The sequence below is a fragment of the Strigops habroptila genome, chromosome 1, assembly GCF_004027225.2.
Source record: "Strigops habroptila isolate Jane chromosome 1, bStrHab1.2.pri, whole genome shotgun sequence".
Classification (NCBI taxonomy): Eukaryota; Metazoa; Chordata; class Aves; order Psittaciformes; family Psittacidae; genus Strigops; species Strigops habroptila.
In genome coordinates, this window is record NC_044277.2 from 112332106 (window position 1) to 112357991 (window position 25886).

Sequence of the window (25886 nt, forward strand, 5' to 3'; positions counted from 1 at the left end):
CTAATGGTTAAGAATGCTTTTATTGCTACAAATATCATGCTACATCTCTTCAGGCCCACGTAATTTGAACTCCTGTGTATCTCTTTTTTCTAGGGCTTGTTAACTGCTAGCAGGCCTGGTTTGTGATTTTTCCATGTCACCATGCCTTTTGGATCCTTTCATTGCCTCTCCTATATCAAACATAAACTTTGCACCTGTATTTTCAATGCTCTTGTAGCCTACCTCCCCCCTTGTCTATTTTCATAGAATGATAGAATCGTTTAGGTTGGAAAAGACCTTTAAGATCACTGAGCCAAACCGTTAACTGAGCACTGCCAAGTCCACCATGAAGCCATGTCCCTATTTTCTGTCATTATAAAAAAAATAATGCCAATTTGATTAGACTTCCGTAATTCATCTGCTGTTTTTCCAAATGAACATCTTTGTGCTTTCTTCCATGCTGCCCTTCTTTCTAGAAAAGTTTTCTTTCAACAGCCACAAAGACAATTAATTTTCTTTGCCAAATCCCACTTATGTCTTCTTCTATGCCATGATGTGTACACAGAAACAAGAGTTAGGCTGATGCTGTGTTGCAGACTGTGCCTTCGCAGCCGATCAATACAGTCTCATTGTTTCCCTCATCTGTCTGTAGCCATCTGCTGTCTTTTGTCTTATACTTTTGAGCTCTTCAGGGCAGGAATTATCTTTTTGTCCTATATTTCTATACAGCATATCATCATATTCATAGTCAAGGATTAAGGCTGCTAGATAGTGTGATAATACAAACAAGTGATAATACAAGACAAATGATAATAATGGCAAAATATTCTCTAAGTTCTTTGCAGATACTTTTTTGAAATCTAAGATGGAGAAATATGAGGTTGATCAGGAAAACCATCACCAATTTCACTGCTTTTTCAGTGCTTCTGAAAAAAGGTTTAGAATAGCAGTGGATGGGAATATTAATGCAAGTCTTTTAATACAGTGCTGGATCAGGCTCAGCAGGTCTGACAGCCTGTCTCCATTGTAACTCCTACTACAGGCGGTAAAAGGACTCTCACGGGGAATGAATCAGGCCCTAAGGAGCCCATGAGGCTGTGTGCAAGTGGAGCTGTGCTATTGCTGGGTGAGACCGGGGGCTCAGACAGAGGACCATATATTGACGTTTTTATTATCATCTCTAGTTTAAATACGCCATCTTTTCCTACTTATTTTCATTTTAAGATGAATGGCAAGAAAGTTAAAGGGTCGCAACACTATACAGGATCATAATAAGAGAAAATCTAAGGTTATTTCCATAGAAATCCTAATTCAGGAAGATCCTTGTGAACCACAAATGAGAAAATACAAGTATTACAAAAGGCGTATTTATATGCAGGAGGCCTAAATTCCTGTTACCACTGAGCTTCCTCATTGCAGTGTCCTCTCTGCGTCTACACGCTCCTTTACGAGTCTGTAGGATGTCGAGGCGGGGGGTAATTTTATCTGGCACTGAGCATGGGCAGCGTTAGAATTTGCCCGTCTTCTCTCAGCACAGCTCCAGCAGGGACTACCTGACTCAGCTCACAAACTACAGCCACAGCATCGAATTTCCCAACCCACTTAATTTGAAAGCCTGCCAAGATAGGTGAAAGACCTTATAAATATGTAAAGCAGGAAGTTCAAATTACAGAGTGATGTAAATTCCCAGTGATTGATGCCCTTTTAAAAACAATAAAAATCCTCGAGAAAGGACAAGGTTGGTGAACGTGCCCCGCTCCCCGTGCTGGCTGGTGGAGTTCGGACGATGCGTTGTACTTTTCGTGCGGATTTTATTTTGGATTTCTACCACTTCCTGGAGGCCAGGGGGAGGCACAGTGGGAGGAACCAAAAAACTCGGTGCCACAGCCATTTTGTTTGTGGGCAGCATGGTAGAATTCTGTCAGTCAGTATAAGGAGGGGTTTTTAAAACAGTATTTATGGAAAAACTATTCCTGCCATAACGGATGTATCTGTTGAATTTAGTGTTAATTTAGTTCTTTCGTAAGGTAGGTATTTATATTTGTATGTAAATCGAGTATTTGTTGGGATTCAAGCCTCCCCACTTTCCAGGAATCGTGGATTTTGTTTCAGGCATGACTGGCTTTTTCAGATGCTGCGAGGTTGCCGAACTACGGCAGGGCCGGGGCGCTGCCGCGAGGCGCCCCGACGCCACGGGGAGAGGCCGAGGGATGCGCTGACCGGCAGAAACTTGCTTCGGGGTTGGGAGGGGGGCTCGGGCGGGGAAAGGGACGGAGGGAGAGAGGAAGGGACGGAGGGAAAACGACAAAGTCTCGGAATTATTTTCTCCAGCTGGCTTTCTTTATTAATTCTCCGGAGGCGGTTGCTCGCACCGGAGGGAGGGATGAGGCGGGGGGGCTGCGTGGAGTGAGCCGTAGTTTTGCAGTGTCACCGAAAACCAGCGCTAGACTTTGGTCCTGTGCGTTTCAAAGGCGGTGTAAAATGGCACACTGCATTTTTCCAGGCGGCGGTAGCGGCGGCGGGAGGGGGGGGGGGAGCGCAGGAGGTGGGGAAGGGGGGGGGGGGCGGGGGCAGCGGGGCCGCTGCCCGCCGAGCCCATCGAGCCGCCGCCGGCCCCGGCAAAGTTGTGACCCCGGCGGCCCCGGGCTCCGGCCCCGGCATCGCCCGCGGAGCCGCGGGGAAGCCGCCTCCTTCCCCACCCGGCGATCCGGGCGGGCGGGGGGCGGGGAGGGAAATAGAAAAGGGGAGGTGGGGGCTGAAGAAAAGTCTCACTTTTCGCATTTGCGAAATATTTTAAGGATGTTCGGGGAGCCTTTTGCAGCATGGAGGTGGTTGGTGGCAGGAGAGCGAGTACGTGGTCCATATTGTTACAGTCGTTTCGTCAGGACTGCCCTCTCCGAAGGTAAGTTTGTGGTTTTAAGCGAAAATATTCGTTGCTGCGGGTTTTTTTGGCGTGTGGTGGTGCCGTGGAGGGGGTTTGGTTGTGGGGATGAACAAAACGCAGCCTTGTATTTTCCTTAGATTTGAGCCCGTGTGTTTCCCACCCAACGGTGTCTCCTTAATACCCACAATTACCGAAGTCAGTTTTGTTTCCTCTTTAAAATTTTATACACGCGAAGCTTAGCAGCAATTTAAGTTCCATTTCAGAGTGTAAGAACTCGGATATTTTCCACATGGACTTAGGTTTGGGTTTGGTTTTTTTTTAAGGTTCTAGCTTTTTGTTTGGGGGGGTTTCTCTACCTACTAATGAGCGGATCCAGGACCAAATATGTGACTGTCTTTATAAATATAACGCGCCTCTAATATATAAAGAATAATTTTATGTTGATGCTGTATGGTCTGGTCGTGGCTAAAAGAGTTTACAATGCCATTTGTGATGGCTCTTGATGGATTACTTTGGTCTAAAGTACGGGGGGGAAAACTGCCTGCCCTTGGTATGGTGAAGGTGGAGACTGACAGAACGGGGTTTATATTAAGTTATGGTTCTTGCTAAACAGTGACCTTCTTATTTACAAATTAGCGCTCTTGTGGCAATTAGCTTAAAGCATTAGTTATATAAAGGTTTTTATTTCGCCTCACTTCATTTAGATGTCTTGGAAGGGGGGGTGTTGGGGGGGAGGGAATGAATGGTTTGTTTGTTTGTTCTTTTTCCTGCAAGAAGGCACATTTGGGAGACATTTTGCAATTTTTGGCATTTTTCTTGGCATTTTGTTCCATTTTTTTCAGGCGGTGGGAGATCTTTTTTTGTTTTGCATCGGGCTGCGCTGGTGGCGCTGTGGCGCCCGCGCCAGCCCCTGGCCCTGGCTCGGGGAGGGGGGAGCTGGGGGGGGGGAAGGTGGGGCACGGTTTGATCTATTGTATCTTTTCCTTTTCTCTGGATCAAAAGTAACCGCAGATTAGTTAGAAAGACGATTAAATTGTATCTGTGAAATAATTGTAGTGTTGCGAGAACTATGGGCCGGAACAGGCATGACCTCACCCTCTCGCTGGTTTGTGTAATGAAGCGGATTGCTAATTTATCCCCCCCCCAGTCCTGTACCTAGAGACCAGTTTCCTTCAGAAATGAGATTTTTCGGCCCCACCCCCAAACTGATTTTTTTACAGTGGCTGCAAGATGAAAGGTTTTAAAATGATTTTTGCATACAATATGGAAGGCTTTGGTACTCATTTCTTGTGCAACTAGTCCATTGTTCGCGTGTTGCGAACTTAAGGGTTATATTCACCCTTGGCTATTAAACCTTCAGGTCCCTCTTGCTTGTGTGGTTGCATATGCAGATTTCTTGTTGAGGTCTGTAGGAGTTTGGATGGTGTGTGAAGGTGGGGTTGTAAAGAAGGGAAAACCTAACGTAATCCTTCGGATTGTAACAGGATTCACCTGAGGTGGGTGGGCTTTTTCTTTCCTGTTGCTAAGTGGAGCAAGCATTTTGCATATATTTATAAATAGATATGTATTAATGTGTGCTGTTTTCTTTTGTTACAACCTACAGATCACCTCGGTTCTGAGTGCAATGTTTTAGAAGGCTTTCTGCTAACATCCATATTGGGTGTTTAAGAAAACAGGAGTGATTAATGTTCTAAGAAGATGGGTGGGAAGACATATGCTCTGATCATAGGCTTGCCTATATTAGAAAACTCAACAGGTTCAGGAATAAATTTAACATTAAATTTCATACATTTTTAAGGAATCAATGTGCCTATTATCTTTGATATGAAGCTGACAATTTTGAGACCTTTGCATCTATTTTACGTTTCAATGTCTTCATTATTTTCAAAGAACAAATTTGACAAATACTAGACAGTTTGAGACAGTCTCTAAACTTCTCATGAGCATTTGAATCTTCCAAAATGCATTTAGATTTTGTTTTAAAGGAAGCTTGCTCATCAGATTATTCAGTTTTATGGAAGCCAATTCACAACTTCAAGTAGGTCTCTGCAATGGTAGGTTTTTTTCTTAGGAAGGTAAAATTTAGTTCTGTATGTATCTTGTAACCTTCTTCCAGTAAAAGATGTCTATACCCAAGAGAGCAATCATCTTTTATCATCTCTCCTCTGTCAGACAAGATCTGCTTCTACGAAGTCTTGGATGGAGCAGAGTCCTGTTGGCCTAGGACAGTGCCATATAACCATCACATCTTCAGTGTCCTGGTACAGCTCTTAGGTCTTGAGGACAAGTATCAAGATACAGACCCTCTTAGAAAGTGTGAATTTTGGACACCTTCCATCTCCAAGACCTGATCACTAGGTCACAAGCATTTTGGGTTATGGCAATGGAAGTAGGGCCAATTGCTGTTGAATCTATTACAATGATAATAAATCTTAGAGAAACAGTGGGTTATTTACATCAAAGTAATTCTGATGCAACTTCCATTTTCTTCTTTACATCGTGTAAACCAATGTCAGGTTTGCTCACCCACGGGCAGAAGTACTGAGCAAATGATAAATACTGAAGGTAATTTCATGCTTCTCCTCCTGTTGCCATCCTGGCCTAGAAAGTGATGATTTCTAGTGACTGCAGCCTGTGCACATAGGCTGTGAATGAACCGATTGCTAGTGATCTTGCTGCCCAGAGTCAGCTTCTAGCTCAGGGAAGTCAGCAAGAACATGAATGCTGAATAGAAGCTTGCTTCACACTTGCTCTTCTTTCTCCCATTCAGTTGGGGCTACTTTTTAACATTGGTTAAGGTTTTGCAGCTTTGATGCTGCATTTGATGAAAGTGTGTGTTCTCACTCCTACCAAGAAGTCATAAGGTGAGAGAAGTGCTGATGATTTGCGATTCAGTGGTTTCCTCACTTCTTTCCTCCTTCCTTTTTGAGCTATCGTTGAACAAGAAATAGTTCCCAGCAGATGTGTTGCTAGTAAGGAACAAGAATTTATTAGATTTAGCATCCTCTCAAAGCTAAATACCAACTAATTTACCTCCTGCATCTTTGGCAGAAATGCCTGGAAGTGTCATTACTAGAGGTACCTCTGTCTTGATTATGTGTTTTCCCCACCCTGCTCCCTTGTGAAATACCTGTTTGTAGAATAACAGGACCTAAAATAGAGGAGATTTGTTTTTTAATTTATTTTTCTTTTATGGATTTCTTAATTTTGTCTCCTGTATATCCCTTCCTTTCTAAGATGGCAAAGCTAAAGCATTTTTCTCCTAATACAGTTTCCCTTTTACCTAGAAACTATATAGGCTCCCTACTCCTTTCAAAGATATTTGTCTCTACTGGCTTAAAACTATTTGAAGTATAGCATCCTACCGTAAACCAAATAATCTTTCCCAAGATCTTAACTCATCCTGAGTGACAAAATGTTCTGTGTGCCTTCATGACATTACTCTTATCAATATTATTAGTACTATGTACTCAAGTAAGAGGCACAGAGTAAAGATGTCTGTTCTCATGGAAATACAGATGTGTAGATCGGAGGCAGATTTAACTGGCTTCCAAAGCGAGGCAATACTAATGTGAAGACAGTTGCCCAGATGTGTGCTAGTGGTATAAAAGAACATCACTGGGGACTCAGTTGAAGTAAAAGCTATAACTCCTACTTCATTCATGTATATATCACTGTGTTCTCTATTTTCTTATGGTGATAACACACTTTGGTGGCTGGGACTCCCAGCTGCTCCCTTTTGAGGATCCTAAATTATTCACTGTTTCCTTGATTCGACACTCAGTAAGATTTCAGAGGAGGAAAGGTATTGTTATGTTTCAAACCTTGTGACATATAGTCTTGTTTCTCACCTTTCTTATTCCATGACTTTGCTACCTGTAGTATTCCACATCATACATGTCAGTATCAAGTTATAGCAATCAATAATTTTTTGAAAACCTGCTTCAAGGGTTACCCATTTCCCAGCTGTGCACAAAGGATGATGTATTTCTTGCTTGCTTCAGACTCTCATCTTCTAGAAAGCTACGTCTCTCCGCACCATTTCCAGACAGGCACTTGCATGGCTTTCCAGTGTTATGAAATAATCTGCTCTACTCCTATATACCAGAGGAAACTGCTACGGCTAGGGCACCCTTCCACCTTTTAGCATTCTTCATATATTTTCTCTTTCATCAAACAGCACAAGAAATTAATTTATGTTGTAGTAAAGAGGTCCAGTAGTAAAGAGGTTTTCTAACAGAAAACCAGTAGTTATGGATGCCAATGTCTATTGGTTTGAACACCACTAAGAATAGCATGAGCTCTAAATGCTAGGCCTTCTGCAGTCTGTGGGAATTCAAACCTGGAGCAAATGGTTTCCCTGGCCTCGCAGGTGTGTACATCTTGACTATTCATCAACACAAATAAGAGAGAGTTTTCCATGTTTGTTCAAACAGGCTAAAAACCAGTCACTTAGATCTGGCCTTTCAGCATGACAGGCATCCCTTAGGTCCTGTAACTGTTTACTAGGAAACTTGGTGCTGCCATAATCTGATGCCTAAAAGGATAATTTCTTTAAAGGGTCCTTTTACCTGACAGTTTTTCAACTGTAATTCTAGGCATAGACAGGGCATGTTACCTGGATGAACGCGTTCAGAGATTTCTTTCTTAAGAAAACTTTAAATTTAAATTAAAATTTAATTTCATGTTATAATGCAGAGCAGCTCTATTATTTCTGATAGTCTTAAAGGCGGCCAAACAAGATAGGATACCTTGATGCCTTTAGGCAATGTGATCGTTTATTCGCAGTTCAAAAAAAGAGCCACGATCAGCATCTTTTAAGGAGAAGCCATGCTATGTAACAGAGTGGGGAAAACCCTAACATCTGATAACTCCACATACACACATTCTGTTTGGCCCATATCCACTTACAATCATGTAACGAGTTCAGATTCTGTAAGGAAGTATTTTGATTTCTTTTTTTTCACCTCAGAGTCAATTTCCAAGCTAAAAATTGGGTATTACAGGAATCTGTGGGACTTGGAAGCGTCAGTCAAGCAGACTTTCAGATGAGCTGCTTTAATGCGAGAAACTATTTTCCTTCTCATCTTTTATGTTCTCCCCTGATTTATTTTTTTTTTAATTAGGTCATGTTCTTTTGAGTTAACACCCTTCTTGAGCTCCTTACAAATCAGATCAAGTTCAGCAGGCTTGGCACTGTGACCAGCACCTCGCTTGTGCACAGGCCTCTATGCTAATGACAGTGGTCTGTCAGCTTCCCTTTGACAGATCAGCTGAGTGTCAAACAACTGTAAAACCAACACATGATTTAATAAGAGAATGAAACTAGAGTATCTGTATTGGAGAGAGGTGAGGGGGTGAAAGCCTTAACTGCTTGTACCCTAAATGATTTGAGAAAACTACTTCCCACTTGGTTGTGTTTCTCAGTTTGCCCTCACAGCAGGCTTGGGAAGAACATGCCAATGATATCGCATCAGCTTGGGTTTTCTGAGCCCACCTACATTAACGACATGGAGAAAATAATCTAATATGATTTCTCTATCTTTCTTCTCAAGGCAACTTCATGTTTCCATCTAAACCAAAACACTTCGCCTCTCAACATCTGCCCAACTCCCACAAGTTTTTTGCATTCTCTAAATGTTGAAAATCTTCTGAAAATGTATTTTCTTCAGGTTAAGCCTATCAGAATTTTCCATTTTTATGCCTCTTCTATCATTTAAGAGAAAATATATATCAAACCAGTCTTACCAGATCAGTTTTGTGTTCAGATCTAGCCTCCTCTGCTGGATATACATATTCAACATTAGTTCATTAGCTTTTTGTCACTACTACAGCACTATTAATTTGAGCTTTCTGAAGTGTCTAGATAAATGTTTGGTTATAGATATGAGCATGATTAATTTGTATCCCAAAAGACAAACAATATCTTTATAACATTTTCTCATGATTAATTTAGAAGCATAAATTGAACTACAATGTGTAAAGATTTCCACATCTGAGGTTGAAAGAATTTTTGTGTTCTTGCAAACCAATAACATCAGATTTTTGAAATCCAAAAGCTGAGTTATTTGTGTTTTTTCCCTTTCTTTGGAGAAAAGTGTATATCTTAAGTAAAGATGGTATGGCTTGTATTAAGTAATCATTAACACAAACCTATTCATTTGCCCTGGAATTCAGAAGAGTTTAGTCATACTGTGTGTATGTAGGTAGTTCCCACTACGCACCTCCACTCCAATCTAAACATATGCATTAGGAAATGCCTCTTCATTCCAAGATGCAAGTATACTTCCCTGCACCAAAAGACTTTCGACACCTTCTATTTCCTATATAAGTATAAATCATTGTTTTCCTGAAATGCCTGAGGCAAGCAGATATACTCCTTTCATTCTGATTCATGAACTGCAATTTAAAGTGTTTGACAATATATAGTAGATATCAGACTATTAACTCCACATTATTTAATGTAATTCTGAAGTTCTGCAAATATTTGATCATACTATCTAGAAGCTCTGAAGCATGTGAAACAGTTTTCATAGATTGACTTGTAAGATAGAAATCCTGTCTTGGGAGTGTAAGACATTAAAATAAATGATTTGATTTAAAAACAATTTAAAATAGTAAAGTGTATGAGTTTACCCAGATTGCATTTGCTATGTATTTGTGCATACATAGAGCCATGCAAATAACAGTGTAGTAGTACACTTTAGAAAACAAATGCAGTTTTTCCCCAGTATACTCTTTTATTCTGAATTAGTGTGTGAACACTGTGGCAGCCTAAGGTTAATGTAGTGGTGTGATGGGTGGGTGTTGGTTTGTTCTTAACTTAATGGTGAGTTGAAGGATTCAGGGCAGTGTGCATCGCTGTGCCTACTGTCAGAGCTAGGTACAACCATAATTCCTAATTTCTCTACTTCTGGTTTATGTTTTCAGCCTTTCACTTTATCCTATGCCCAATCCTTTGCATTTCCAGCAAGAAGAAGATAAGATTTTTGCCCTTCTGCTGTCTCTCCTACTGGAAATATATAATCATATGATTAACTTCACTTTAAGATTCAGCAATTATTCTTGTGTTATAAACTGATGTTTGCAGAAGTCCAGGCCTAAGTAAGAGGTGGTTAGCTTGTCTGCACAGCTCAGATTTTATTTACTATAATGTTTTAGATTAACTAGCATACAATAATAAAAAATTGTGATTCTAATATTAATTTGTATTTTAGAATACAAAATGTTTTGGATAAAGGTGGGGTATTTAGTTTTTGTTTTGGTGGGTTTTGTTTGGTGTTTTTTTGTTTATATTTTTTTCTTTTTAACAAACAAAAAACAACATACCTAAAAACCCCTCCAAAACAATGAAACAGAGCGTAAAGTCAGACTTTTTTTTTTTTTTTTTTTTTAACTTTGCAGAAGGGTTATATTTTAAAACTTTGTCTGTCTTACTGCTTAATCCTAAAAGATTATTTTGTGAAATGAGTTGCTGGAGAAGATGAGTAAAGCAAGAATTCAAGGTGTGTTTAGCGTAATATTTTGGGGGAATACATATTATGGAATGATAAAGGAGAAACTCATAAATCACTTACCACTTAACCCTTACAGTTCTTAGGATAACTAGTGTGAATCTATCAAAACTTAAACAGGAAAAGCTGTCTTTCAATACAGAGGAGTCTTAACATAAGCTTTGACTTGTTATGACTGCTATATCTAACAGAATAACTGCTTTCACTATTATGTTTTCCCTATACACATAAAAACTTAAGTCACCTGGGTAAGTCATATAAAGGAACCCAGCTCTCTTCTGACTGTTCTAAAGAACTCCCACAACCCCTTTGTGCTTTCAGACATATTTTAGGCAAGAGAATGGGAAAATGGGCTCTGTCTGTATAGGTGATATTGGGACAAGTGTTGAGTCTGTACAATAATAATCCTGAGTCATTAATTCCTCTTGCAGTCTTTCTGTTCCTTCTGTGGAGGCAACTGCCTCCACTACCTTTAAGAGCTCAGCTATAGTTGCAGACATAGAAAAGTAGTAATAGCTTTTGCTGCTCCTCTCTTAGCTTTGTTTCTTCTCAGTAAGGGAATTGCTGGCTAGTGACTTTTCCTCTTCCTTTGGCTATAGCTCAGTTGCATAACACTTCTCAAGTTCAGCTTAAGTTCCCCTGAGGATGCTGGACTCTACTTTGGAATGTGAATGGCAGACAACACATTCCCCAAATAAGATTACACCATTAAATTGGCATCTAACTCCTTTCACTCATATGGAAAAATGTTGCCTGGTTCCCAGGGAAGTGATGGAATCACCATCCCTGGAAGTCTTCAGAAATCGCGTAGATAAGGTCCTTAGTGACACGGTTTAGTGGTGGTCTTGGCAGCGCTGGGATAAAGCTTGGACTTGATGATCTTAAGGGTCTTTTCCAACGTAATTGATTCTATGATTCCATATGTACTTAAAACTGTAAAACTCCACCTATACACAGTGAAATGTCATCAGCATGAAAGAGAATAAGAAACCCTCCATTTATAGACTAGTTCAGACACTGGTCTTGTAGGCAAAAGATTTTCAAATATAGCGTATGACAGTGTATTACTGTTTTGAGTGCATGTTAAATTGCATATATACTTTCATCATTTTCAAATCATTTATGCACAGGTTTTGTCATTCCAGACTCCTGTATTCTGGATCATGATGAAGGAATAGCAAACTGTAGCTAGTGAGGGAATATAACTTCTAATATGGATCTTTTCAAGTGGCTTCTCTTCTTATTTATGTAGTTGAGCATCTGATCATATTCCCACTTGGTACTTAGTTCAGCTTCATAAGCAAACGTGCTCATACAGATGAAGGGGCAGTGCAGCTACAGAGGAGAATGAATGGCAGAGCAGGAAGCAGGATGGCAGTATCTTAAACCAGTATCATTAACAAAGCAATGCATTACAAAGTGATAGGCTAAAATGAAGAATAGTTCTGTCATTTCTCAGAATGTCTTGTTAGCTATCTTGTTAGCGTTCCTTGATGCAAAACAATGCTGTCTTGTGATTTCCTGCATGTGTTTTTAAAATGTGAAACCACCCATTAATTACATGGTAATTCCTTATCCAGGTTTAATTATGGGCAACAAAGTGTTAAAACTTCCGATTTTCTTACAAGAAAGCCAACTGCTGTTTCTGTTCTGAATGTTGTGGACACAACTAGTTTTGTAATGCTGCTTTCCTAGTCATTCCTAGTAAAACACTGCTCACGAGACTAGCAATCATTGGTTTTATAGTGGAAAAATCACATGCTCATGTTTAAAATTTCCAAGCTTCTCATACTACCAGGCTGTTATATCTCAAACTTTAAAATTTTTGTAGGCAGTTTTGGAATCTAAAGGGTTCCATGTACTTACGTTCTGTTGACTGGCAAGAGAAATAGGAGATTAAATGCAGTATTATCCCACCTCATCTCTATTTGGTATTCTGCAGTGTAAATGGAAAGTGCTTACAAGAAGTAAAAAGTAACTAAAAACTTCAGCCACGCAGTACACATACTTACCTGTTCGCTAGAGAAACGAAAATTCATATCTATGTGGACATATGAGACAAATTACTTTCCCCTCATTGAGACAAGAATTGAGGAAAAGACTTACTTGGTCACTACTTCAAATTATGATTTTAGAAGAACTTCAAACAAGCTTTGTTAACTATTGCATCTCAACCATGAACACCTAAAATAACTGAATATATCATACCAGTCTTTGAGATGCCAAAGCTATGAAACACTAAACTAGCTTTTTTTAAAAAAAAAAAAAAAGCTGAAGTTATCACAAAGACATTCTACACCTATTTTGTAGTATGGTGTCTGAACTCTCAGTATGTTTGACAGTTCCATTATCTCTTTTAAAACAGACAACTGACACCAGAAAATAAGATTAAATTCAGTTCATTGATGGTTGAAATCTTCATGCCGTTAAGATGATTTCTATATGCATCTACTTACTACTGCAACGTGACATTTTATAAAATAATGAACCTCTAGTGTCATATTTGCCTACATTTATCTCATTTTAATCCAAATTCCAGGTAGCTCACTGAGATGATTTAAAAGAATACAGCTATCTGTAATGTTTAAACATAAATGAAAGATAGCTGAGAAGCAAATTTGAACAGAAGCATCGCTAGCAAATCTAAAATGGGAATATGCATACACAATCCATAATAGCTTACTACTGAACGACAGAGCCACATACATCTTTCCAAATAGAATCACAGAGTCACACGGTTCAGGTTGGAAGGGATCTTAAAGATCACCCAGTTCCAACCCCCCTGCCATGGGCAGGGACACCTTCCATTAGATCAAGTTGCTCCAAGCCTCATCCAACCTGGCCTTGAACACTGCCAGGGATGGGGCAGCCGCAGATTCTCTGGGCAACCTGTGCCGGTGTCTCACCACTCTCACAGGGAAGAACTTTCTAATACCTGCCCTTCTTCCGTTTAAAGCCATTACCCCTACATGCTATCCCTACATGCCCCTAAGAGTTGTTGGGAAAGAACGCCAAGTATGGTAACTTCATAATATGTCATTTCTTAATGCTTGATTATTGAAAGGGGGCCAGGGGGAAAGACCGATGATACTTTTTCAGTTCAAAGTAGTCAGCATTTATGGAGATAAAAGGCAAAAAAAGCAGCAAACAACAGGTCAAGAAAATTGTTATGTAAATAAATGATGAGTTAGTGAGCTCTACAATAGTAGAAGCAGGGTGTAAAATAGTCTTAGAGTGAGAAAAATTTAAAATTGCAAATATTTATGGATATGGAAGTTACCCATATAGTTTAGAGTACTCAGCATATTCCTCAGTTTATGTAAATACTGTATTATCTTCAGTAAGAACTATTTTTAAATGGTTGGCAAATGAGAAACATATTTTACCTTTAATATGTTCTACTTCTAATTGTTGTCTCCTACAGTTTTAAGTAGGTACAAGAAAAGTATTAAAGACAATGAACATACGTAAGGAGTCAAATGTACTTGGTTTCTAATCCTAGTTTGACTGTGGATGTCAGTGTGTCATTATTTTAGGGGCAGGGCAAAGAAGGAAGTTAGTTTAAAAAATCCCCACAATATAAACAAAACCAAACCAACCCTGCCTCTTCCAGTGATGCTGAAGAGCGGAATGACATCAGATGTTCACTGTTAATACTATGTACTGCTGTGGATATTTGTTTTCTCAAATAAACCGGCTTTCCCTAGAAGGAGAACAACAGAAAACTCATATATGCAATATCAGCCTATATTGTATTTTATTTCAACCTTTAGCTCCTTTATTTTATACTTGCTTTTACATAATGTACTTTATATTGGGAGATAAGCTCCCAATTGAAAAAAAAAAAAAAGTTTTAGAAATAAACCCACCATCTCCTAGAATTTTATATCTTTAAAAGTTGCATGATTCCAGAAAGTGCCAAAACTGGCAGTTTTAACCTATATGCCCTTTATGCATACGTCTTGTTATCAAGATTGCTATTAGAATGGGAGACTATTAAACCCATGTTCAGAAGACTATAAGTCATGCCTAAAGAAATTACTGAAAGTCTTTCTTTAAGAGAGGTCTTAAGCCACAAAATTAAATAAATACTAAAATTTGTAAAAACTTATCATACAGTACATAGAACTTGCAAACCAAAACAGCAAGTTAAGTTTTGGGGCTTCACAAACCTGAGTTAGATGATATCACAAGAGACCCCTATGGATAAAGTTGTTGGATCTCCATCCTTAATGTTCAGTTGGAATTTAGTATGTTGTATTCATTATATTTCAGCTACCTTACAGTTCATTAAATTTCAGTTTTTAAAATGGACACCTAGCATTTTAGTACAACAAATGAGTTTACGCTTACTGCTCCTTTATTGAAAGCTGGCAAGGAGTATTTTGGTCATTATGCAAAATATAGCAATTTTAAATTAATTGCTGTCATAGTGTAGCTCTGATGTCCACAAATGCAAAGTGAGCATTTTGGTAAATGCTGCGAAACAGCAAAACTGAAAATAGAGCTGCATATCTTAAGTGAAAGTGAAATAGAAATGTCAGTCTGTTTATGTTCTATAGTTTCTCCTGTTATCACCTTTACAGAACAGAAATTAGGGCTGATGTCACGTTGTTTTCAGATATCACACTTCATCTTACTAGCAAATTAATTTAGGTAATTTTGAGGACTAATCAGCTTCTGCTACAAAATAGTTAAATGCAATCTATTTCATTGGCAAAACATTAAAAGCTATTGAGTGCAACAGTTTCAGGCCAAAACTTTTTCCTAATGCACACTGTCCTGTTCGTATCCAAATGTTATTGCCCATTCTGCTTGTTCTGCACTTTTCCCAAGCCTGTGGTAGGGTTAGAAAGGCAAAGGTCAATCAGGGATAAGTTTAAACTTGAATATTCTTTCTTAATACTTCAGGTTATTTTCTACACTTTGCTTTTCATTCTGTGTTGTTTTTCTTTCATCATTGAAAGTGGAGAATTGTATTTAATGGCCTTATTTTTTGCTTAGCTGCCAGGTATTTCATTTTCATTTCGTGTTTTAGGTCAAAGCCAATCTATGATAGCATTTTTTGCCATCACCTTATCCGTCTACTAAGTGGATAAACTAAATTGTCCAGTATTTGTGGAAAACTCTGTAGATGTTTTATGTGCAATTTATCTTAGGATTACTATTTCTAGCTAGTGTGTGCTTTAAGCTTTAAAATTAGTGTCAAAAGCATTTTTTTAACATTTAGTTCTGATGTAACTACCAAAATACATATGCATACAATGATATTAGCTCATGCTACTCTCCTTTAGAGAGGAAAAAAATGAACAAACAAAAAAAGAGCCCAACCCCAAACCAACAAAACACCAACCTGCACTCAAAAAAGAGAAAGGTCTCATTCCCACTAGCAGCTGCCTTCCACTGCATCACCCATTTGCAACAGGGACAGAACTTCCTGTCCTTAGAGAGGTTGTGAAGCTGGATGACTTGCAGGTGAAACAGTTTGGGAGACCTATGGGGAAATCAGACATGCAAACAGTTGGCTTGAAACTGCTGTTTTCAAGCTGTTTGTATATGCTGTCAATATCTAGCAATATTTCGTCCAGTGGCTCAGTGATGTTTAAGGTCAAGGATGGTGGTACTATTATTAAAGAGGTGGTGTGATTAAAATTGGCTTTTGCTTCTATTATATCGGAGAGATCAGATTTTCAAAATTACTAAGCAATTTTTGATATTACTAAGCAAACCAAGGCTTTTCTGATGCTTTTGTTTCATTTATGTCCTACTTCTGAAATTTCTATTTCTGAGGAGTAACATGTGCTAAAGAACAAGTAATATGTGCTTACACTGACTCTTGTGTAAGCACAAAACTACAGGATTTTGCTTTATAACTGGAGGCATACTTGAATTCCAACAAAACAATTTTGTCACACTTTTGAATGAAAATCAATGTAACTTCAAGAAGGTGGATTTATTTAGGTTTTAACTATAGAGCTAGAATTACATTATGACTTATTGCAAGAACATAACATATATAAGCACATGAAGTGTTCCTTAAGTAGACAGCTCTAGTGATGGCCTGGGAGAAAGAAACGGGTTTTGACGTTTTTATGGCTGTGCTGGGCTGACCTGGGGCGGCATGTAGACATTACTGAGAGAAGAGAGGCTCTGAGTTTCCCATCCATCGCTTACAGCAGACTACTGCGTCAGTTTAATCAAATCATTGAGATATAAACGAGTTTACCTTAATGAGATTAAGGTTCAGATTAGTTCTAACCTCTGCCTGTAGTGAGCTCGCTTGAACGGGTAACTGATAACTTAAATCCAAGCAAGGGTTAAACTACTTCACGTGTCTGCACTTCGCTAGCGGACCAAGTTTCGGAAAGCCTCCGAGAAACAGGCTGGAAATGCGGTTCTGGAGGCGACCGGTTCTTACGGTGCTTCGCGTTTTCGGGGAGGTGCTCGTGTTTCTCCTTCATTTAGCACGAAGGCGATCGCGGTTCTGCGATGCAGGGAGGGAGTGAGCCCGGCGGGCAGGTGCCGCTGACGGGGCAGCGGGTACCGCCCCGCTCCCGGAGGCGCCGCAGGAAGCCCCGGGCAAGGGCCGGGGCCGCTGCCGCCCGCAGCCGCGCTCGGGCCGGGTCCCGAGGCGAGGAACAGTTTCCCCTCCCCGGGCGGCCTCGCAGCCGTCAGTCCCCCGCGGGCGCCGCTCCGGCCGTTGCTCGGGCGGCGCCCCCCGCTCTCGAGTGGAACCAGGCGGCCACGGCGGCGCTCGCCCGGTTCCGGGTAAGTTCAGCGCTCGGGGCAGATTGCCCCTCGGGGCAGGCTGCCCTTCGGTCCGCCGCCGAGCGACCGGAAAGGTCGGGGCCGGCTTTTCCCGCTTTCCCCCGCTCCTCTTCCCTCGGTTTCCCGCGGCCGGGAGGCTGTCAGGAACAGACACTGCCGCTGTTACCTCAGAGGGGCTCCCCGCCGGGGGCCGGGGTCTCGGTGTGAGCTGACCACCCGCAGCCCCTCGGGAACGCAGCGCTCCCGCCCGGCGCAGCTCGCGGGCCGCTCGCCGAGGAACAGGCTCCCCCGCCTTCTCCTGCTCCCTCCCGCCCCCAGCGCCAGACGGGGTCCCGCGGAGAGCAGCTGCGCCCCCACCCCGCCGCGAGCAGCGCCCCGCGCCCGGCGCCAGAGCCGCTCCGAGCTCTCCCGCGCTCCCGAGCCCGCGCTCCCGTGCCCGCGCTGCGCGCGCTCTCCCCCGGGCGGCGCTGTGCCCGCGCCCCTGCGCGATGCAGTGTGGGAATGGCTGTGGCGCTGGGGTTGGCTGAAAGAGGCGGCCAGTCGAGGTTTAATGTCCGCCATGTTGGCCGTGGCGTATTGAGCGGAGCCGGAGCGGCGGAGGAGAGAAGCCAGCGCCCAGCCCAGCCGCGCCAGCCGGCGCCGCCGGGCCCCGTGTCGGAGTGCGCCCCGCCCTGCCGGGGGAGCCCCGGTCCCTCCATGAGAGCGCTCGGCGGGGTCCGGCTCTCAGCTCGGAGCGCTATTGCTGTCGCCCCCCCCTCCCCAGCCGGAGCCGCCATCGCTGCCTAACATGAGCAAACTGTCGTTCCGGGCCCGGGCGCTGGACGCGTCCAAGCCGCTGCCCGTCTTCCGCTGCGAGGACCTGCCCGACTTGGCCGAATATGCCTCCATTAACCGGGCCGTGCCGCAGATGCCCACGGGCATGGAGAAGGAAGAGGAGTCGGTACGTGAGACCCCCCCCCTCCCCTCGGCCGGGTCCCTCCATCCCCCCCGCACCCGGGGCCCCCACCTTCGCCTCTGCGCAAGCACAAAATGGCCGCCATCTTCTCCCCGCTCTCCCCGCCCGCCGGGAGGGGGGGGAGGACCTGGGGAGGGAAGGCGCCGAGCCCGGCGGCCCTTACCGCCCCTGCCCCCCGCGCTCTCCGGCGGCCCCCGCTCCCCCCCCGGCCCGCGCCCCGCGGTAGCTGGCGGCCCTTTCGCCAGGCCCCGAAAGGCACAAAGGGGATCACGTGATACCGCGGGCGGCCGCCATTTTGTCTCCCTGTTTCTTGGGCCGGGCCTTGTGCGGCAGCGGCGGGGAGACGGGCCTCGGCGGCGCTGTGCCCGCTTTGCCCCACCGGGTGGCGCTGCCGAGCCGGCCGCCGCCGCAGGGGGCGCTCGGCGGCGGGTGGCGCGGGGAAGTTGTGGCGGCTAGCCGCGGGAGCGCGCGCCCGCCCCCCCGCCCGGGCTCCCCCGCGTCGGGGGCGCGGGGAGCGGTGGGTGCGGGCGGGAAGCGGGTCCCGGGGCTGAGCGGGGTGAGCTGCCCGCGGCGGCTGCTGCCGCCTGGTTGTGGTGGGCTTTGCCCGCGGCCCCGCGCACGTGGTGTGGCGGCATGCCTCCTCCTGGCGGGCCGCTCTGCTCCGCTCCGGCGGGAGCTGCGGTCCGAGTAGCGTGCGTTTGGTTTGAGGGTTTTTTGCCTATGGTCATGGGAAGTGGAAGGGTTTCTGTTTAGGTTTATTTGAAAACCCTAGAAGCGCCTAGACGGGCGTGGTGTGAGTAAAGCTGTGCTGTCCACTACGTGGAAATACGAAACCCAGTACTGAAATAGTGCTCAAAGTAAGAAAATAGGATTTTGGAGGCTAGAACCTTTCAGTTCACTGTCAGTTTTGTTGTCTCAGTGGAGAGTGAAACTTAAACCTTTTCGAACTTCAGGATCATTTAATCGTTCACTCGATACCTTCCAAGCTGGGTATAACATTCAATAGCTGTTACTGCTGAAGTGGGTTGTTATTTTCAGTGTTCGCAGATCTTTATTTCCTTAGTATGACCTTAGTTTTCCCCATTTCTGCATTGAGCACAGCACACAGAACTGTAGAAGTACGGTTATGTAAACAGGTTTTGAAATTTAGTGATACGAAGAAACATGACAGTTTCATAGCATTGAGTTTTGCTAGCTGTCAGGCTGCCATTGTCTTCCGAAGGTGACAGGCCTTGAAGTTCCTGTTTATATTTCTGTGTCTAGCAGACTTTGAGTTACTTGTGTAAAAGTCAGAATGCACATGCTTTCTTTAACTGTAGTTTTCATGGCACTGTTGCTTTAAGTTAACTGGTTCTGTGGATTTTTGAGTGATTTCTAGAGTAGTGATCTTTGCATGTTGTAGTCTCCATTCAGTAACTACTCTCTGAGAATTCCCTAGTGTAACTGCTTACCATTTTAACGTAACTCAGTATTTCCAAGTCCTGCGCAAGTTGTAAGTTGCTTTAAACATCCACTAAAATGTATATTGTGAAGTGTGTGTGGTTTTTTGGGTTTTTTTTTTTTTTTTTAATGGTTTTGCTTTGATGGTGTTTGTGAAGTGAAGGTGCTCAAAACTTTGGCATAGCATCCATTTAGCAGTAGTATTTATGCTTGAATGTGTTTCTTTTGATGCGGTAGATGTGTTCTGAATTGATACGTGTAGATTCTGAATACGAGAGCGAGCACCCCTGGTTTCCATTTGTACCAGAATGTTAAATTTTGTTGTTTGCTATGCTGCTTGCTTGTGGAGTTTATTTGTCAGTTAAAGTGAGCAAGTATGTGTGCATGCAAGCATTTATTTATGTAGAAATACCAGGTTGCTATCTTTCTTTTTTACTGTTTGCCTGGCAGTTACAAGTTTTCAGGCTAGAAAATTACATGGGGTAACCGTATAGCCTCCATAAACCCAGAGATACATGTCCTAGTTAAGGAAAAGTCGACATCGACAATGGAGAAACTTTAAACGTTAATTATAGGACTTGTTGCTGTGGTTAATGTGATGCTTTTGTTTACTACATCTAGCTTTGAGGGTTAAACTTCAGAGCTGTGGGTGTAAGTAGACACTTTACACAGTTAAAGTTTGCTCATGCCTTTGTTTTAAATATATGTGTGTACACACCCCTCCCAAGAAATTTGTTAGCCATCAGTGAACACAGGTGTCTTCCTAAATCCCTTTTGGATCTTCTTATATAAAATAGATGATATTAAACTCTTCCCCCTTCTTGTTTTTGCAAACTTGCCGAATTGCCTTCCTTCCCTCATGTTGCCCCGAAAGGTTTTCTCTTCAGTTTTATTTTGGTGTTGACACTAGAGACTCATGGTAGTTGACTAAAGCTATATCAAACCTCACAGATTTAATACCCTACTATGTTCTGTTTCCCAAACTTCATGCCATGCACGATTTAAGAAAGCTGGAAGTTGTTTCTGTTACGTAGCAGTTGAAGATTGAGTTGAGAATTTTTTCCTTAATACTTAGGAAAATAATTGATATTTTTGTATTATCTATTTCTTTACAGACAGGTGACAAAGTGTCCATAAGAATCGGGGGGGGGGGGGGGGGCGGGCAGCTTCAAGTAGTGTGAACAGACATCTGTAACTATTTTATAAATAGAATTCTAACATTGCCTTGAGTTTTGCATAAATGTAATTTTAAATGAACACATATTTGGGGTTAAGAGCTCTTCTCTTGACTAAATAACTTTCCCTAGGGAAAAATGCAATCAAAAGAGATTTAATATTCAAGCATCGAGTCAAGATATTTAAATGACTAATTAATGTTTTGATGCACAAAAAGGAATCTATTCTGTTGCCCTTTCATCTTATCTTTCTCCCATCCTGTTTTTACAAAGAGTAAATACGGAAAACAGTATATCTTCATTATTACAGCTGGAGTTGAAGTTGAGCAGTGATTTTCTTTAAGAGTCTTCTAAAGGAAAAACAGCCTTACTAAGTTGATCTGAGTTCTGAAATACGCAGTTGATAAAAGTGATAGTATCTAAGTCTTTAAAAAGAAGTGGCAATAAAGGGCTTTAAAGTGATGTTAATTCTGTTAGCAAGTAAGAGTACCTTTCTCCTTAGCAAGTCATAACTTCAGCTAGTGGTTTTGTTTGGCGGTAAAAGACTACAGTAAAAAGCTTTTTAGCACACAGACAGTGGTACTTGAAGTTATCAGCTGATCCTGTGTTCTGACAGTTGGTTTAGCTCCTGAGTTACTAGGGTAAACACATTGTGGTTGTTGCCAAATCTGTTGCTAAATCTAAGAAACTAAAAACTATCAAGAGTCATAGGCATCTCTAAAAAGAGAAAAACAAAAAAAGCTTTCAAAATATAATGACACTTCTTAGGCAACACAAAACATTCACTGTATTATCTCAAAATCGTGGTTTTGAGCAAAACGCATCCTTAGTGCTGTAATTTTGGGAACCAGATAACAGACTGCTGTTAATGATATAGTAATGCAGATTTGACTAACCAGTCCATTTAAGTTTATAGGTTCCTGAATAAAGAAATAGGTGGATTGGATTTGTTTGTTTTGTGAAGTTTCTGGGTTGGTTGGTTTGTTGTTTTGGTTTTTTTTTTTAATAGGTGTTAATTTATGTGGTCTTTTCTGTGTTTTTTTGAGAGACATGTTGCTTCAACTGGAAGTTCAGGCTCTGGAAAAGCAGAACATAGGTAACAGTTATTTGAGGTAAAATGCTTTACTGAAAAAGATAAAAGGCAGACTGAAGCTTTTTGACTGTGTTCAGTAACTTATGCTTCAGAAAGAAAGCATGGAAAGCTTTACAGGCATCCTAAATTTGATGGCTTCCAACCAAACCAAGGAAAGCTACACTTGTTTTTCCAGCATTTTTCTGAAAGGGAAAGAGACAGCACATACACCATATGTGCAGCCTCTAGATTCTCTTAGGTAAACAGAAATGTAGGTGCTTCTTAGACTTTGTAGATAATGAAATAAATATCCTTGTGGAAAATCATGAATATAGTTGTTTTGTTTGTTTTTTTCTTTAAAGAGAGGAAAAAAACCCCAAAACACAGAAAACCCCAAAACCTTCCCCACCCCCTCACCTCTATCTTCCCCCCCCCCCCAAATAAAACAACAACAAAAACAACAACAAAAAGAAATCACACACACACACACACACACAAAAAAAGAAAAAAAAACCCAAAACCCAACCAACCAAACAAAAAAAGATGCAGCCATGTGTTAGGAGCACCTCTTACCAACATTTATTTATAAAGCATATTTAAAATGTCAGGAAGTGTGAACTTTTTACCTGAAGCAGTTCCTCAATAAAGATTAGTCTGCTAGTAGATCTGATACTTTTCATTAAGCGCCCTGGTATACATCAGATAAATTAATTATCTAAATATGAAAATATGGCCATGTTGATGACATTTCTGGAGTTAATAACAGCCCTGTGGGTATGGGGATTATCATGGGCTTCAGCAGGGTTTTTTGGTTTTTTTGTGGGGTGTTTTATTTTTTTTTCCTTTTGAATGAGTGTGTTATCCTATGTAAATGCTGATGATATTACAGTCAGACTAAGGTTTGGTTGTTACATTTCCATTTAGCCTCGTGCACGTTCAAGTTTGTGTGGGTTAGATGCACATTTTTCAGCAGGTAAACTTCTGAATGCTGGTGTCTCTGTCCTTTGTGTTGAGGCAGGGCAGGGACTATCAAGCAGTGTCCTGTTTCTTTATTATATTACTCTTTACTCCCTCTTCTGACTAAGATCATGGTCTGGTGGTTTATCTTTGCCCTCATCTTACTCTGGAGTAGCAGCTTTTCTGTCCTGTCAGACTGATGCGCTATGTGGAGTTCTGTTCTAAAGGTTCAGAGTTTAGCATTTGAGCTCACTTTCTAATTTTAGTTAGTGTTGCTAGTAGCAGATAGAAGAATTAAACACAATGAGTCTGAAATTATAAGCTGTACAGCTGTTCATTCAGTTCTTACTGTTTTCCTTTGCATACATGTTACGATGTAACTGACAGGTTGCGCAGAGGGTGGAATTCAGTCTGGTTGTGCAGTTGTCATCTGTAAATACTGTCATACTCTGTTACCTGATGTTTGAGGAAACTCTTGAGATAGTTTAAAATGTGCTTTTGATCTCTTTAATTTCATAGTTGTAGTTATACTCCCTGTCCTGACTTAGGGGATGCTTAAGAAAAGTTTATTTGTTAAAATTACATTACTAGGTGTGGCTTTGGTTGTGGGGTGTTCTTTTCCCCTCTCCCCAATATCTGCATGACCTGTCAGCATTTGCAAAATGCTATAGAAGACCTGATGAAGATAACCTGATGTTCATTCAAATGCTTTGGAACACTTCAGATGTATTCTCTGATAGGATGTGTCTTAATTTAGCAAAGCACTGCTTGGTTAATTCCCCATTACCCAGCTTGGGTAGGCTCAAGGATTGCATCCTCTCCATAAAAATGCCTTGAGCACAGCTACCATAGGTAGATATGCAATACCTGCACAGAAAATAAGCCTTTCTCCTCCCAAATCCATCTTGGAGGCATTGGGAGGCTACCATATCCAGATTCTCTTGCTGCTGAAACAGCTGGTTTTACTGTATCAAGTTAAAAAGCTGGTAAGGAGTGTACAAGTAGGGACCCATATGTTGCCATATCTAAGCTGTGGTGAATTTAAAAACGTGTGACGTAAGCATGTAGCTGAGGTGTAGTGAGTCAGTGTATGAATGGTCTTGAATTACATATGTAAGTTTCACTAAAGATCCTATAGTCTTTTTGAGAAAATTGAGAGACATTTTGAGTGCCATTTCATCACAAACAGGGCCAGATTTCAACTGTAAGAAAATTCCCCTACCATGTCAAAATACTCAGGCGGTGAAAAGTGGTTGTTTTCTTTTCCTCTTCTCTCTCTGTGCCCAGCTTCCGACTATTCAGTAGTAGTGGCAGCTTACTGGATATTTCACCTTCAGTTACACCACGGCTTTCTGTTCCATTGTGTTTAGTGTTGGCAAATATTCAGTGCACCTGAGCATTCATGCGAGTTAGGAACTCCTGATGGTGAGCAGTAGCAGTAATGTTGAAAATAATGTTTTGGAAAATAGCGAGTAGAGATAGTGCTTTATGCAGGTTATAGGCTTCTCCTGGAGGTCCAAGCTCTGTTTTGAAATGATGGAGAATATGAATTAGCAAACTCGCTTTGGAAAAAAGTCAAGTCAGGACATTGGTTTTCTAGGTGGAGCATGTTCGTTTTCTAGTTTGTTTATTGTTTATACAGGTTCTGCATGTAAAAGCATTTAATTCCTCCTAAAAAAGTTGGTCCTGGAAAGTTAAGTGTAGAGCAGTCTTAAGAAATTAGTTTGATGTATGCATTGTCAAATTATTTTTAGCCTTTTCTTGACTTTCCAGTAGTCGCACGGTGAGAACCTGCTTGCCACACTCCGCTTAAATCTACTAGTGTTTTCTTTGACTAGTTCACTTTTCTTGTAGCTGTCTTAATAGTTGTGACATAATTCCATGATCATATTCATCATAAATGTATATACAGTTATTTCAGGATCAATTTGTAGAGAGTATTCAGTGTGAGTTTTTAATACCTGGAAGTTAATACTTCAAGTCTTTGTTTTAAAGGAATGTGTGTATGTCTTTAGGTGTCTGCTCTGCTAGAACAGGATACTGTAATTCACTGGCCTTAGGAGCTGTAATAAGTTACTTGTTCTTTTTCCACTTCATTTTTGTAAGAGGAAAAACTAGCGCTAATATCAAAGAATGTATCAAATGACTAATGCATCAGAGTGAAAATGCTGGCTGCTGCTTTTGAGTCTGTATATATCCTCATCCTGTTTAATGAGCCTTTATGTACGCTCTGCTGTATTGTGTATTTCTGTGTATTCAGCTGTATGTACTTTCAAGGACTAACCCTGTTCTAAGAGGATCTTTCTTGGTTAAACAAATATGTGAAGGTGAACTGTATGAATGATGCAAAGGAGGGAGTAAAAAGTTGAAAACTTCCTGGTCTGTCAGTCTCTTCAAGCACAGGTAGTTTGAGTGGGAGAGGAAGCTATCCTCTTAAGGTTTAAGTACCACTCTTAAAGATCTGTTTCCTTTATATTTAATCAGGAGTTAAGAAATTAGTGCTTTTTTTGAACTAGAAACTTTCAATAGGGTGTTTTTTTTGAAAGGATTGCTGTTTTCTGTTATAATTTGACAAGCTGTAGTCTTCAGGTTCTTCACTGATCGGATGTCCAACTCAAAGCATGGCTACTAGGAAGACACTAGCTAGTCGAAACTTGAATTCTGCATGGGCTTCTCTTTCCAGATTTTTCTTTTTAAAATTTGAGGATTTTGTGCAAGGCTGTGTTGTTACGAAAGCATAAAGATAGTGCATTAAAGACCCAGAACTTGTTTTGTAAAGGGAAGAGGGGTGCAAGCTGCTTTGCAAAGGTCTATAGATCTATAGTGAGTTTCATGCAAAATGTGTTTCTTGGCATAGGTTTGGAAACACTTCAACTTAATATTTTTTTACTCTTCTGTCTGTGCCATTGTTATTGCCCATGTTACTCTGCATACGTAGTATAATACCTTCTCTTCCAGGCATTTCCCAAAATTTAGTTATTTGAAATGTCCCATTCTCTTGTGTTTCTAAATTCTCTAGTTTTGTTCTCCTTCTTAAGTTTCTTTAAACACTGATGATAAAATTGTATTTCTGGTTTCTCCTATGTCTTTATGTTTTTGCTTTAGAAATGTGGCTTTTAACTGTGTGGTAACTAGATTCTCC

At 41.4% G+C, this 25886-nt stretch overlaps 1 protein-coding gene across 9 annotated transcripts in view; it reads left to right on the plus strand.

Moving 5' to 3' along the window:
* The first annotated feature begins 1864 nt into the window (after positions 1-1864).
* Positions 1865-25886, plus strand: part of EPC1 (enhancer of polycomb homolog 1) — a 63837-nt gene continuing 39815 nt past the window's right edge. For 6 of the 9 annotated variants that reach the window (XM_030504095.1, XM_030504075.1, XM_030504104.1 and 3 more), the window contains exon 1: positions 17610-18085. In XM_030504095.1, the coding sequence (XP_030359955.1) occupies positions 17933-18085 (153 nt within the window). In that variant the 5' untranslated portion in view covers positions 17610-17932. Of the gene's footprint in view, positions 2007-2545; positions 2882-17609; positions 18086-18670; positions 18694-25886 lie in introns of those variants that run through there. The other 3 variants (XM_030504122.1, XM_030504133.1, XM_030504141.1) reach the window with 3 other exon arrangements.